Source organism: Pseudorasbora parva, chromosome 1, assembly GCF_024679245.1.
Source record: "Pseudorasbora parva isolate DD20220531a chromosome 1, ASM2467924v1, whole genome shotgun sequence".
NCBI lineage: Eukaryota > Metazoa > Chordata > Actinopteri > Cypriniformes > Gobionidae > Pseudorasbora > Pseudorasbora parva.
Genome location: NC_090172.1, coordinates 14,790,056 through 14,803,821, shown reverse-complemented (window position 1 = coordinate 14,803,821; position 13,766 = coordinate 14,790,056). Strand labels below are relative to the sequence as shown.

Genomic DNA, 13,766 nt, shown 5'->3' with positions numbered 1-13,766 from the left:
ATTTATGATGTGTTCAATATCAGTTAATGAACTTATGCAATTAATCAATTCATTTGGAGGCTGTGTGTGTTTTACTCCAGAACTCCATGTGCTGGCACACATAAGAAATATGCAGCACATTAAGCCACCAAAACAATATATAATCGCGATATGTCACTGTATTTATATAACAGGTGCAGTTTTGCCAAGCTTGTTGGTGAGTGACACAACTTGTGCTTTTCGTTACTAAAAAACAAGAAAAAATTAAAAAATAATACTATTGTCGGGAGGACAGGTGTTAAAACAAAACCTGACACCTGATTTTAAACCACAAAAATTTATTAGTATGGCCTAGGGCCTCCTTTTGCAGTTAATATAGCATCAATTCATCTTTGGAATGACAGACACAAATCCTTCACGGAAGGCATTTTTGAGTCAATCCTCTTCCAGAAGTGTGGTCAGGTTACTATGTGATGCTGGTGGAGGAAAACTTTTTTTGACTTGCTCCTCCAAAATTCCCCAAAGTGGCTTAAAATATTTGGTGATTTGTGCAGGCCATGGGAAATATTCAACTTCACTTTAATTTTCATCATCCCATTCTGTCTAGTCTTGCTATGTGCAATGGTGCATTATCATGCTGATACATGGCAGCCACTTCAGGGTACAATGTTTGGACCATTAGGTGCACATGTCCCTCCAGAATGGTTTAGACATCCTTCATAATGATGTACTCATCAAGCTCAGGATGGAATGCCATGATATTGCAGCTCAAATGATCATTGATCCCCCCTGTGCTTCTGGGTATTCTTCATGAATACTGACTCTGCGGATCTACCGACAAGCAATTTAGGTGGAAACAGGAATTCTGTTTAATTAAGGAGGAATTAAGTTTAAGTTTAAGTAATTTCTGTTTAATTTTAATTCAGGAATTAAGTTTAATTCAGCAGTTGAGTAGGTCAGCTGTGCTTTAATATTTTTTGGATATAATCCAGGTTAGAACCTAGACATCTCTTTCAGACAGCTTCTTGCGCCTACATTTACTCCTGTTGGATGTGGTTCGTCATATGTGGTGGTATGCCGACATTACTCTGGATACTATAGCTCTTGATACACCACAAATACTTGCTGTCCTGGTCACAGATGAGCCAGCAAGACATGCACCAACAATTTGTCCTCTTTTAAACTCTAAAATGTCTGATATGTTCATTATGTTGTTTGGATTGTAAAATTGCATGTAGGGGTGAGCAGGGCACAACCTAACGCGGGGCTAGTTGGAACACACATGCTTTAAAACTTTACACACATACCAGTATGAAAAAACTTTATGTAATTTTTGTAAATTTACTAGTTGCACTATACAGAGAATTATTTTTGCCAAAATTAAACAATCTTTGGAAGATATCATTCAACATTTATTTAAACATAGCAAAAGTACATTTCTTACTGAAGTATATTTTCATCATGCAGTATGTATTATAGGGGTGTAACGATATTCAAACCGAAAAAACTAACAGTTCAAACCGCGATACTGTCATGTCGAACCAAACATGCCTGCCCCCTGTTGCCCCAGCCCAGCTCTTACTTCACCTTATGCCACAGAACAAATTTTTTCTTCCTTGACATTTGATTAAATAGTCACTAGTACGCTTTTAACAACTAATAAGAGCTACGTTTTTACTAAATATTATTATAATAATATTATTTACTAAATATACACTTTTTTTCACAACTTTTGTCTTCCAAGTGGATGTCACGTGACTTAGGTGATCGCTCAAATTGCATGGTGAAAGGGAAAGAGAGCCAGTTTCCCCATTTAGTCAGGTAGGCAAAACGCTACCTTGAAATCCCAGCAAGATTGTCATATTAGTTGCTTGTTACGAAAAAAAAGTATCTCTCACTTCAGAAAACTACCTTCCTGTCCTGTCAGCCATTATACTGTGCTCGTAATGGACACTCTTTAGTTACAGGTGCGCATGCCGTCTATCATACCATATAAAAAAGAAAGCGAAAGAGAAATGTCTCGGGTTACGATTGTAATCCTTGTTCCCCGAGAAGATAACACTCTGGGAACGAACTACACACTATGTGTAAAACAAACTTGACGGGAGAATGTGCGCACCTTTAAGCAAACTTAAACTGTTCGTACGCACATCCTGGAGACTGTTTGTGCTGTTGGTATGCACATTCTGGAGACAAAGGGAATTGGCGACACAGATGGTGAGGTCATGAACTGAAGTTAGATTGTAGATAATAAATGTGAGAAGAACGATTATAAGAATTAATTAATGACATTTAGCTAATTTTCACTCCATTTCATAGTTATATCCACAATGTCATGAAGATTAAATCCAACTGTGTTATTTATTTGATTTGATTTGAAGTGTTTAAAATTAACGAAATTAACTAAATATTTTAATTAGCCTTAAATAACACTATTTATTTATGTTTTTATGGATATTTTGATATATTTATTCTACAACATAAAAAGGATATTGCATGATATTCAGCAATGTAATGTGTAAGGCACAAATAACATTTATAGTCTGTATCTAATATTTTTCAATGTCTTTTACCTTTGACAGTGTTAAACATGGTGTCACATGGATGGGAATATGCGTGCAAATGATATGCAGATGAGGTAATGCATAGTAAAACTAGGCGTTGTAAGCTCCATATATGGTGATTTCGGGGAGGAGTCAGGGTGGAGAAGCATGTACGCACAATCTGCTGCTGGCTGTGATTTATAAAGGGATTTTTGCGCAGGTTCTGGCATACGCGTGGTTTTATAAATCAGAATTTTTTTGTGCGTATGCAAAATCTAGCTTTTGTACGTACGTACACTTTTAGGATGAAATCTACACAAAGTTTTATAAATGAGACCCCTGGAGTCTTAGCGGAGCCAGCGCTGTATCCATACAATTGGTAAAGGTGTGAGGGGAGAGGGCTAGGCCGAAGGGCAGGACGCGGTATTGGTACGCTTCGCCCCAGAAGAACCTCAGGAACTTCCTGTAACATGGAAGTAAGGATATATGGAAGTATGCATCCTTCAGATCTATCGTGACAAACCAGTCCTCAAACTGGATCTGGCTCGCAATGGATGGTATTGTGAGCATCTTAAAACTGAATCGCCTCAGAGAACGATTAAAATGCCTGACATCTAATATTGGATGCAACAACCCCCCCCCCCCCCCCCCCCATCTTCTTGGGAACTATGTACACGGAACAGAGGAACACGTTCTATGGTCACGTTCAACAAGGATTGTACTTCCTGTTCAATAACCCAAACCTTCTCTGGGCCGACCACAGCTCTCAGCGGTCTGGCCGCAGCTAGGACTGTTTTGCGGAAGCCTTCTTCCCTGGAAGGACGGTCGTCAGATCGACCTGCTGGCTCAGAAGTCTTACCGCGAGAGCGCAATATAGAAAGTATTCCATACTTTACACCTGCCAGTTTTAAGGAGCCTAAGGAGCTGAGGCTGCCCCGTTTAGGTAGCCTTCCCCCAGGAGTCAGAACAGCGAGGAATATATTGCTGGAAAGTCGCCGACTGCTTTTTTTACCTCCTGAAACCTCTTGACAGGTGAAACCTCGCAACCTCTCGTGTTTACTGCGCCCCAGAAAATGCCAGAAGGTGAAATCGGGGACTCCAGGAGAAAATGTTTCTCTCTCTCTCCTTCATCCCAGATAAATTTAACCAGAGATGTCTCTCCACACACGAGACCAGACATGAAATATCTGATGGCAAGAGCAGTCTGATCCGGTGATCTGGAAAGACAGGTTGGTGGCTTTCCTAAGCTCTGTAATATCCTCTGGAGAGGGACCCTCATCAAGTTCTTGAGGAGGTCGGCCTGGTAGGCCTGCAACACCGCCACAGTGTGCAGGCAGCTACCAGCCCGCCTGGCCGTCAAATAAGCCCTGCCCACCAGCAAAGATGTATCTCGACATGGCTTGGTGGGCAGAACCAGGGCCTTAAGGGATGATGTGGCTGTGTGGGAAAGATAGCTCCTCCACTAGAGGCATTGTCCCATAACCACGCTCAGATGGCTGAATATGGTTTCACCCAAGATTTGCATAACTCACTGTGCAAATTGGGAAAAAATGGAAGGCCCCACCGTGGAGTTTGAGACCTAAATAGACAGAAAATTCACAGAGTGCTTCAGCAGAAGAGCAAAAAGCTAATGTGTTTGTGTGTCAGCATCCATTTGTAGCTTCTGTGTATGCCGTCATCTACTTCGTCATGACGCAGCACCAATCAGGGTTGGACAGATTTCATTCATGCTTCAGACGCGCTACGCTGAGGGCATTCCCAGAGTGTCGTCACTCAACAACGCAGTGCAAGTTTTCTCAATGGAGAGCTACGAACATGGAACATTACAATTTGTAAGTCATAAGATAAAAGTAAAGTACCAAGTTGCGTAACTGGTTCGACGTGAGTGAGCTGGGAAGTCATGCAGGTAACTTACTGTTTATTCTGCTCATTAGGAGCAGTTTGATTATATGAATCATTAACAGTTTATTAACATGATGTATTGTTTATTCACCATTGTAACAGTTGTTTCCATAACCACAAAATGCCACTATTTTCACTTTGTTATTTTTGTTATTTTTTAAATTAGAACGGGTACATGCTTTGTGTAACATTAGCAACACATTATTATCTGTTTGATAATGTAGTCAAGCAAAAGGATTATTATATTAATTATCGTTATGTGTACGAAGTTGTAAAGAGTGATCCCCCAGTGCAGCGTTTACCTCAGTAAGTTGGCTGAATGTATTTCTTAACTGGTGAGTGAGTGAGGATGGGGCTAATTTGCATATTCATGAGGCCATGTATACTAAATGAAGCAATGGTGTAAAGAGTTACATTCAAGCTATTTTTAAGAAATTAATAATAAAAAAAATTCACAAAAATGTTTGTCATTTTGGTGATCAAAGTTTTAAGGGCTATAATTATCGACTACAGGGGGACAAGTTGCCAGCTTAATAGAAGCAAATAGCAAAATATTTTATGCTAAAACTTGAAAATACAGCAAAACAAATGAATGCAAATTGTCATGCCATGCTAGTGTTCAATGTCGGGTGATGTACTCAAGAAATGAATTACTAGTTCCTAATTACATCTTCAACAGTGCAATTAGATTATTGTACTAGATACTCCTTCAACTAATAATGCTCAACTATTTATTTGGCCTTTAAACGTTTTAAATTTTGAACAAATGTCTAGGTTTTTTTCTATGAAATGGTTCCCAATTTAAATGGTCATATTTAATCCAAAATTTAATAAATGTATTGCAGACAGTATAGAAGCACAGTCAGATTGACAAATTACAAAATGGAATGAAGTTCAGGGATAGAATGTCTTTTAGTAACATTTTTAAATCAGAAGTTTACATTTCACTGACACTGTTTACACAAAATAAATGTTTTAATGATTTTACACAAGCAATCGTACTATGTATTCCTGGCATATTTGATCTGCTATGCTAAAAAAAAAAAACACCCGTGTACATATGAGCATAATTCATGTTTTAAATGTCATGCAAATAGTATTAATTTAGAAATTTGCATAATTCAAAGTTCTAAAACAGTACTTTCTATACCAGGTGAATGATTTCTCTGTGTTGATCGACAGAACTACATCTAACGTGAAGATCTAACGGCACTCTTTCATTCTGTTCCCTTTTGCACCTCCAGAATGACTGGTGTCTGAAGCACGTGTCTTAACACAACAATAACTTTGGTCGGCGAAAACATAAAAGGATATCTCTCAAACACATGAACAGTTCCTTTTGTCTTCAGGATAAGTTTATGTACGCATGAAGACGGTCACCCAGCCAAGCGTTTCAAGTATGTGCCTCTGAATCAAAGATGACACGCTTTGTCGCGAGACTGACTGAAAGAGACAGGTGATAAAATTTAATTCTTTGTTTTCACCTTTGTTTTCACCTGCGAGATAACATTTGCACGAGGGAGTCGAAGGCACTCACAGTGATATGTTTGAGACTGTTCTTTGTGCGATTCTTGATTCAGATTTGAGCGGATCATTTTCAGCTCTTAAAGGAGTTGAGCCAAGAGTTGATGAGAATAGAGTGCCAGCACCCATGGCTCAGGTACCATGTCTGCCAAAGACGCAGGCTCGTCGTTCATAGAAGTGGTAAGAGGAGCAAAGGGAAAGTCGATGATATTTCTTTCCCTTATATTTTCCTTTGGCTTAATTCTGTGGAATTAGATGCAGAGAAAGTGCAAGCAGGTGTTATTTTTAGATCTGCCCCCTTTGCTGGCCTGCACAATAGCAGTGCTTGGTGGTGGTGATCTCTAGAAACTGACAGAAAGCCTGACTTCTTTTTTGCCCTAGTTTGCAAACACTTCCTAGTTGTAGGCACCTTCATGAGTGCTGGAGTTTAGAGAGCCAATTTTTCCTCAGGTTTGACTGAAGAGCAGAACCCTCCCTCTGAGTCAGGTCTTGGAACAGGGTGCCTTATTCCCTGGAATAAGCTCTTTCGATCTCAAGAACCAGTAAGCAGGTAAGACAGTAAGCAGGTTTTTGCCCAGTTTAGAAAAATTGTTGTTGTAAGGTTAAGACATGAGTGGTTGCAGCTAGCACTCAGCTGGCTCTCCTTGATGGCAATGTCTTCATGGTTGAGTGTAAGTGGAAACCTTAGGATTCCCGATTCCCTATGAAAGAGCTTGGTTTGTTGCTGGAGTTTCATTACAACATGTATAATGGTGCATCTAGCACTTTTGCCTAGCCCCCTTATACCTTCTTGTGATCTGCCAATCAAGAAAGTATTGAAGCTCTTCTGGTCTCTACACTCCAACAGCAACTGGTCTGTTCACCTTGGACGAACCTCTCCTGTTGTATGGTACCTCTGAGAGTGCTGGAGTTTACAGACTATCATATTACAGGTTTTACAATGGTTGTAGCAATCATTGGACATTTAGAATGACCATGGGTATAACCTTCCTTGTTATGGGCAAGGTCCTCTGCTCGTTCTGACTTCTGCATCATTCTCCTATAGACAGTGACATTGAGTGGTATGTCTCTCAGTGAGCCTCATTAGTGGAAATGTGTTTAAGATGGCGTGTCATTAGGCCTCCTCTTGCTCTATAGAGCAGGGGTGCCCAATCTCTGTCCTGGAGAGCCACTGTCCTGCAGAGTTTAGCTCAAGCTTGCCTCAACACACCTGCCTGGAAGTTTACAGTATGCCTAATAAGACCTTCATTAATTGGTTCAGGTGTATATAATTGGGCTTGGATCTAAACTCTGCAGGACAGTGGTCCTCCAGGACCAGGATTGGACATCCCTGCTCTAGAGAGTCATCCTGCTGAGGCCTCCACTACCAAGAGCTCTGCTTGGATAACAGTACTGAGCTGTCTGGCTTGTTTGTGAGTCCTTAGTGTAGAGTGTAGTTAGGCTTCCTTTTGCTATAGAGGATTGTTATGCCGAAGCCTCTGTTTGCAAAACTCTAGGGTTTCTGGCCCTAGTAGGTTGCAGTCATGACAGACACTGGTGCGTACCATACAGGATGGGGAATTATGACTCCAGACTTAGCTCTGTAGAGTTATTGACTTCATGTCAGCTGTTACAGCATTCACTCCTTCAGCATGCCGGAGTGGGTATCTGTTCCCCAAAGCGTCTTAGGATGCATTTGAAAGGGAATGTATCATGTTGTAAATGTAACCATGGTTCCCTGAGAAGGGGAACAAGACACTATGCATCAGGGTTTTCCTCTGACACTTCTGTCAGTCTTGTCTTTGTTTCATGTCTCTATGTTTGTGTTGTGTTTGCTGTGCACTCCTCGTGTCCCGGCTCCTTGGTTCCTGTTACCACGCCCCCTTGTTTTCTCCTTGTCTAGTCCTTGTTTCACTAAATTGTGTGCTCACATTTTCCTTGTCTGAGTGTGTTCACCGGTTCCTAATGTTCCTTTATAATATTTGCTCTTTCCCTCATGTGTTGCTGGTTCGTTATACGTTGTGCCTACTTGTGCTCTTTCCAGTTTGCTAAGCGTTAGTTCTGCCTTTTTGTTCCGGTCTTGTTTTCTGTCTCAAGTTTTTGTCCTGCAAGTCGAGCTTCCCTGGCAGCTTGCACTCCTTGCCCTGCTGCAAGCTTGGTACGTTTCCTGAGATACCTGAGTACATTGCCCTAGGATTCCTGCCTGGCCATTGCTGGTATCCTCTGGTCTCATTTTGCTCTGCCCTGTCAGAACTGCTCTCCAGTTATAGTGGCTGCTCTTCCTGCATGTGATTGTGTTCCTTATACGCCTACTGTTTCTTGTCTTGTCAGCTGTTTGTAAATAAACCCCTTATCACTGATTCCAGCATTTGAGTCCTCTCTCATAGAACTGTGACACTATGTCTCATTGCCATGCTTCTGGAATGCCTTCCCAAATCTTCTTCAGACAAAAGTTGTTGACGTGTTCTACAGCACCCTTTTTTACTCTGGCCACATTGGTAGTGACGTCATAGGCTGTCTCCAGACAATGTTTTTGTCATGTTTACACAAATATTTCAGAACCTGGTCAGACTGGAGGCATTCCCCTAAGCATCTCGTTCCCCTTTTCAGAGATCCATGGTTGCATTTGTAACCCAAGACGTTTTCTTAATGTCTCTTTTTAATTCTCACAGGCAGAAACATGAAACATACACAATACATAACAAAAAAGATTAAGTGTGACATATATTATTATATATGTTATATTATATATATTATAACTTTATTTGCATATATACTGTATACAAAAGGGGGAACGTATAGATGCACATAGATATCAGGAATCAGTATATGAATCTCAACAATGGTGACATAATTAATGCTGCAATGCATGCTGGGAGTCACAAGTTTTACACTGTGGTGGCTTAGAAGGGTTGGAGATAAACTCTGGAGGACATCAAATCTCTAGGACTGAACTTGCCTATCCCTGACTTAGAGGTACAAAAATGTACCCTTAAGGGTAACACCCCAGTGACGGCCACTTGTACCTTAAAAGGTACAATTTTGTACTCTTGTTTTTTGACAGTGTACGGCATATAAACTAACATATTGATTTGTAAAGCTGCTTTGGAATAACGTGTGAAAAGCGCTAAATAAATTACTATTTATCTCTGCTAGTGTGAGAAATATGCATAACCCATGTAATGTATCTTAAAGTGGGAAACTGTAATCTTACTAATTCAAAAATTCAACTTTTTTGCTAAAATAACTACAAAATAACTGTAACTACAATAAAAATAACTGAAAAAAGCTGTAAGGAGAATCTGTAAACACGACTAGGCTGGGTTTTTGTTCTTGTGTCTAAAAAAATGCAAATAATAACAGGTCGTTGTGAGCTATTAAACGTGAAAAGTCCTTATTCATATACATCAATAAGAAATGGAGTTATAGAGATAAAATGGTTATGGGTTGCATGGAATGGAGCTCTAGCAAACAAAAACACATGGAAACTTTAAAGAAACAAACAGTATCCAGTATCCATCTCTGAATACTGAGAGGAAATTGAATAAAAAGCACGACAGACAACAGGGACAAGCAGGGATACGTGTTTGTGTGTGTGTTTTGGGGTGACATGGATGGTCAGCTGTGACAGTGATGACAATGAGATTTAGAGAATAACTCACCAGAGTCAGCAAATTCTGAGGAAACAGCAGACAGAGAAAAACAGAAAGAGAGAGAGAGGGAGAGAGACAGAGAAAGAGATGAAAAAGGATAAAAGCAGGAAAAAACAGTATTTAGTGCAAAGCCATGAGTGAATAAAAAGATGAGATGTACTATTATTAAAATCCCCATTAAAAATGTAAAACTGATTGACATTTTAAAAAACATGTTTCATTTAAGAGCCGAAAGCTTTTAAAGACCACATTAAGTCAAAATTTGAATTCTGTGGCTTTTAGTTTGTCTTTCAGATTTGAGCATTAAAAACATTAAACATTAAAAAAATGTACTCAAAAACTTAATAAACACTTATTGATGAAGCATTAAGCTGACCAGAAAATTGATGACTCATCCTGAACTCACTAATTTGGTCCAATCAAAATGCTTTCTAAAATGAAAATGCCCCTCCCCCTAATGCCACCAACTTATAGAGCGCAACAGGTAGGGTCAGTACCGTCACAAGGGCTGTGCCAAGTGTGCGACCACACAGGGCCTAGCGCAAATTAGCTCAGTAACAGCTGACTTGATGTAAAAAGCCAATAGTTAAAGTTTATGTTTTTGTCCTTCAAAATACTATAATAGTTAAAAAACATAGGTTAAATAAGTACTGTGATGCTGTATTATTCTGCTTGTCAAATTGTATTATGCAGTAATGAGACTGTGCGTGTGACAGTAGCCACATTGCCATTACAGATTTGCTCAAAACCTCTGCAGTATTTATTAAATGTCGATATAAAACTATTGCGAAATGACAGCGTTTTCATTAACCAATGTTATGCAACTTAAACTTTTTTTTTCCTCTCATGATAATTAATTTCTAAGAATTATGCCACATATTTTGGTAGGTTTATGTGTATCCGAGCAGCCACACTATAGCCATTATTTTTAATGTAAGGAGACATGGGCGTGTTATTCAAGTATTGAGTAAAATTAAAAGAGTGAAATGTTTGAATTTGCATAGTGGTAGCCTAACTTAGTTTTTTTTTTATCAAACAAAATAAAATTCAAATTCAAGCAAATTCAGACATTGCGCTCTTAATTAATAATGACTATTGTGGTGGCTGGGATACATATAAACCAACCAACATACGTGGCAATTTTTTTGAATGACTTTTTCTTCAAAAAAATATGTTTGTCGCTTAACATCGGTTAATGGAAACACTGTCATTTCGCATAGTTTTTTTTTTATCGACATTTAGCAAATATCGCAAAGGTTTTGCGCAAATCTGTAATGGAGAGAGCAATCCAAACTAATTCAAGTGGATTCAGGCCGTCTTGCAAACGCGTTTGACCCATTCATTAGAACATCATTTAAGCATCAAAATGTGCACACTGCGCAGTTCAGTTACCATTTAACTTCTTGAACCCAAGGCTTTAAATATCCACATAAACAACAAATTGTTCACTATAGCAATAGTAGACCCCCATTAATATACCTGGGTCTTGCACATCACGTTTGCACAGGGCCTCGCACCCACCTTGCGACGGGCCTGGGTATGCTTCTGGAAGTAAAAATCGAAAAGTAAACTGGAAGTAAAAAATAAAATAAAAAGAAATCTCCAAAAAGATTTTTTTTTAAATTAATGATAACATAAACCATTTAAAGACCAACCTACTGTGAGCTATGAGGTTGTTAATCAATGGTATATGCTTTTGTTGAAAGCAACCGTTTATTCAACACTTTATTTAACTTATTTTTTAAGGGACCCTATTATGTTTTTTTTATTTTTTATAATACCTTTAATGCAGTGGGTAATATACAGTAGATCAAAGTGCATGACAAATAAAGTCATTGCCTCCTAAAATAAATACTTGATTATGTTGTGAATGTAGTTCTGCAAAGTTTTAAAGATCAAAGTGCATGACAAATAAAGTTATTGCCTGCTAAAAGATTGAATCGATTCTGAACTGCTGCATTTGAGTCTCACTTCCTGTAACATACCTAGGTAAATGTGTAGCCAATTTGCTATGGTCAAAACAATGAAAGTCAGTGGGGTACAAAAACTACATTGGATCCTATTAAACTTGATACTGAGACATTTTTCATGTTTGTTTGCTTTCTGGAGAAGAAAGAAATGCATGAGTGTGTAAAAGATGACAGTGTTTTTATTTTTGGGAGAACAAACCTGTTATAGCTGGTTTTACTTCAGGAAACAGAATTTACTTTAAATATTTTAGAATGACAAAAGCTGACAATTCTGTGAATGCATTAATAACAGCAGAAGTGTGATTTATCAGCCTAACCCATGTGTGAACACATGCAAACAGTGTTAGGTGCATTCTGGTTAGGCGATACTGGCGTCATTTTTGTGGGAAGTGTGAGTATTTTTCTCTGTTAACAATTATTTTCTTACATACTTACATACATTTACTGGGTTAACCGGCTTCACAGCGTTATGACATGCGTCGTATAAAATTGTAAATTTAATTATCACACCAAACATACTGAAAATTTCATAACTTTTAACTTACAAATGTAAAAGAGCATTGAAACCAAGATGCAAAAACTACTTGCTTAATACTGCCGCAACCTTGTGACATCGCAAGGTTATGATAGTTAACAATAACTAAAGCTAAAGCCATAAAAAAAACTGATTAACTGCAACACAAAATCAAGTAAAAACTTTTTTTTCAATTAGTTGCCAAATTAACTTTTCTAATTTTCTTTTAGTTCAAAATGGATATACTAAAATAACTACATCTAAAAATCAATGAATATTATAAAGAAAAAAAGACCAACAAATAAATAAAACAAACTTTAACTGAACTTTAACAATTTTAACTGAACTTATTGTAAAAAATACTGAAAAACTATAATAGTATTTACTATAATAGTAGCAACACATCCACTCTGTTTTTCTACGAAATTTTGCTGGTGAAATCCAGAAATTTCTGTCATTAGATATCTACATGATTGGGAGTTTTGTCTGATTGTGAAAAAGGTCCACATATCGCTCGTGTTCAAGTTGCTCATGTTTAACAGAAAGCTGCTTGGTTTGAAAGTGACAAATCGCTACAGTATTGAAAAAGGACAACATTTCGCTAATGTGACTGAATCTCTATCCTACTCTATTCGAGACATTTTCAAAGGGTTAGTTCACCCAAAAATTAAAATTCTGGCATTAATTACTCACCCTCATGTCGTTCCAAACCCATAAGACACGATACTCTTTCTGGGACTTAATACTGTTTAGAAAGCTCTCTGATTTCAAAAATATCTTCATTTGTGTTCCGAAGACGAATGAAGGTCTTAGGGGTGTGGAACGACATGAGGGTGAGTAATTAATGACATCATTTTTATTTTTGGGTGAACTAACCCTTTAATTGTCATGAAAATTCATTTATTTAATTTAACTTTTTTGTACCTAATTTAATGTAATTTATTTTTCTTATATTGTTTATTTAGTTAGTTAGAGAATCACTTTTTGAAATAATTAATTCATTATGCAATTCAGAGCATAATTCTGCTCTTAATTAATGTAGATGGAGTGTGTGTGTGCTTTACCTTCACTGAGAGGATCAAGTGTGTGGATCATCAGCTGAAAGATGCTATTCCTCATTAGGCTGTTGTGTAAAGAGGCGGAGCTTCCTCCTCTCTGCAGCCGTGGTTTGGCCTGTGATAGGAAGAGAAACATCTGTGACATCACTGTATAGTATAATATAATAAACTTTATTTTACATACCGTCTTTAAGGCAGAGTCTCAAATCATAAAAAGCAGTACAACAAATGTAAAAACAATCAAGAAAAAAATAACACAATTTTTATTTTATTTTATTTTTTTAGATGTACCTTTAAACGGTTAGTTCACCCAAAATCTAAAATTCTGTCATTAACTACCCACACTCTTGTCGTTCCAAAACCGTAAGACCTTCATTCATCTTCGGAACACAAATTAAGATATTTTTGATGAAATCGGAGAGGTTTTTGAACCACACATAGGCAGCAACATCATTGCAACCTTCAAGGCCCAGAAAGGTAGTAAATACATTGTTAAAATAGTCTGTGAGACTGCAGTTGTTCAACCTTAATTCAACTATTTGTTCTAGTAATATGACTTTATTAAACAATTTGTTATAGTCTGTGTCAGACTCCTACGCTATTGATGTAATAAACACAGTGCAGCACTTCCGAGTTCTATGGCG

The 13,766-nt window shown here is 38.0% G+C and overlaps 1 protein-coding gene across 10 annotated transcripts in view; it reads right to left on the bottom strand.

The window, feature by feature from the left end:
- The window catches only part of LOC137053048 (sodium/potassium/calcium exchanger 2-like), a 106,646-nt gene that overhangs the window by 39,000 nt on the left and 53,880 nt on the right, over nucleotides 1–13,766 (bottom strand). For 4 of the 10 annotated variants that reach the window (XM_067428939.1, XM_067428947.1, XM_067428932.1 and 1 more), the window contains 3 exons: nucleotides 13,129–13,237; nucleotides 11,060–11,125; nucleotides 9,590–9,604 (listed from right to left, as the gene is read on the bottom strand). In XM_067428939.1, coding sequence (XP_067285040.1) covers nucleotides 9,590–9,604; nucleotides 11,060–11,125; nucleotides 13,129–13,237 — 190 coding nt within the window. The remainder of the gene's footprint in view (nucleotides 1–9,589; nucleotides 9,605–11,059; nucleotides 11,126–13,128; nucleotides 13,238–13,766) is intronic. The other 6 variants (XM_067428965.1, XM_067428972.1, XM_067428959.1 and 3 more) reach the window with 2 other exon arrangements.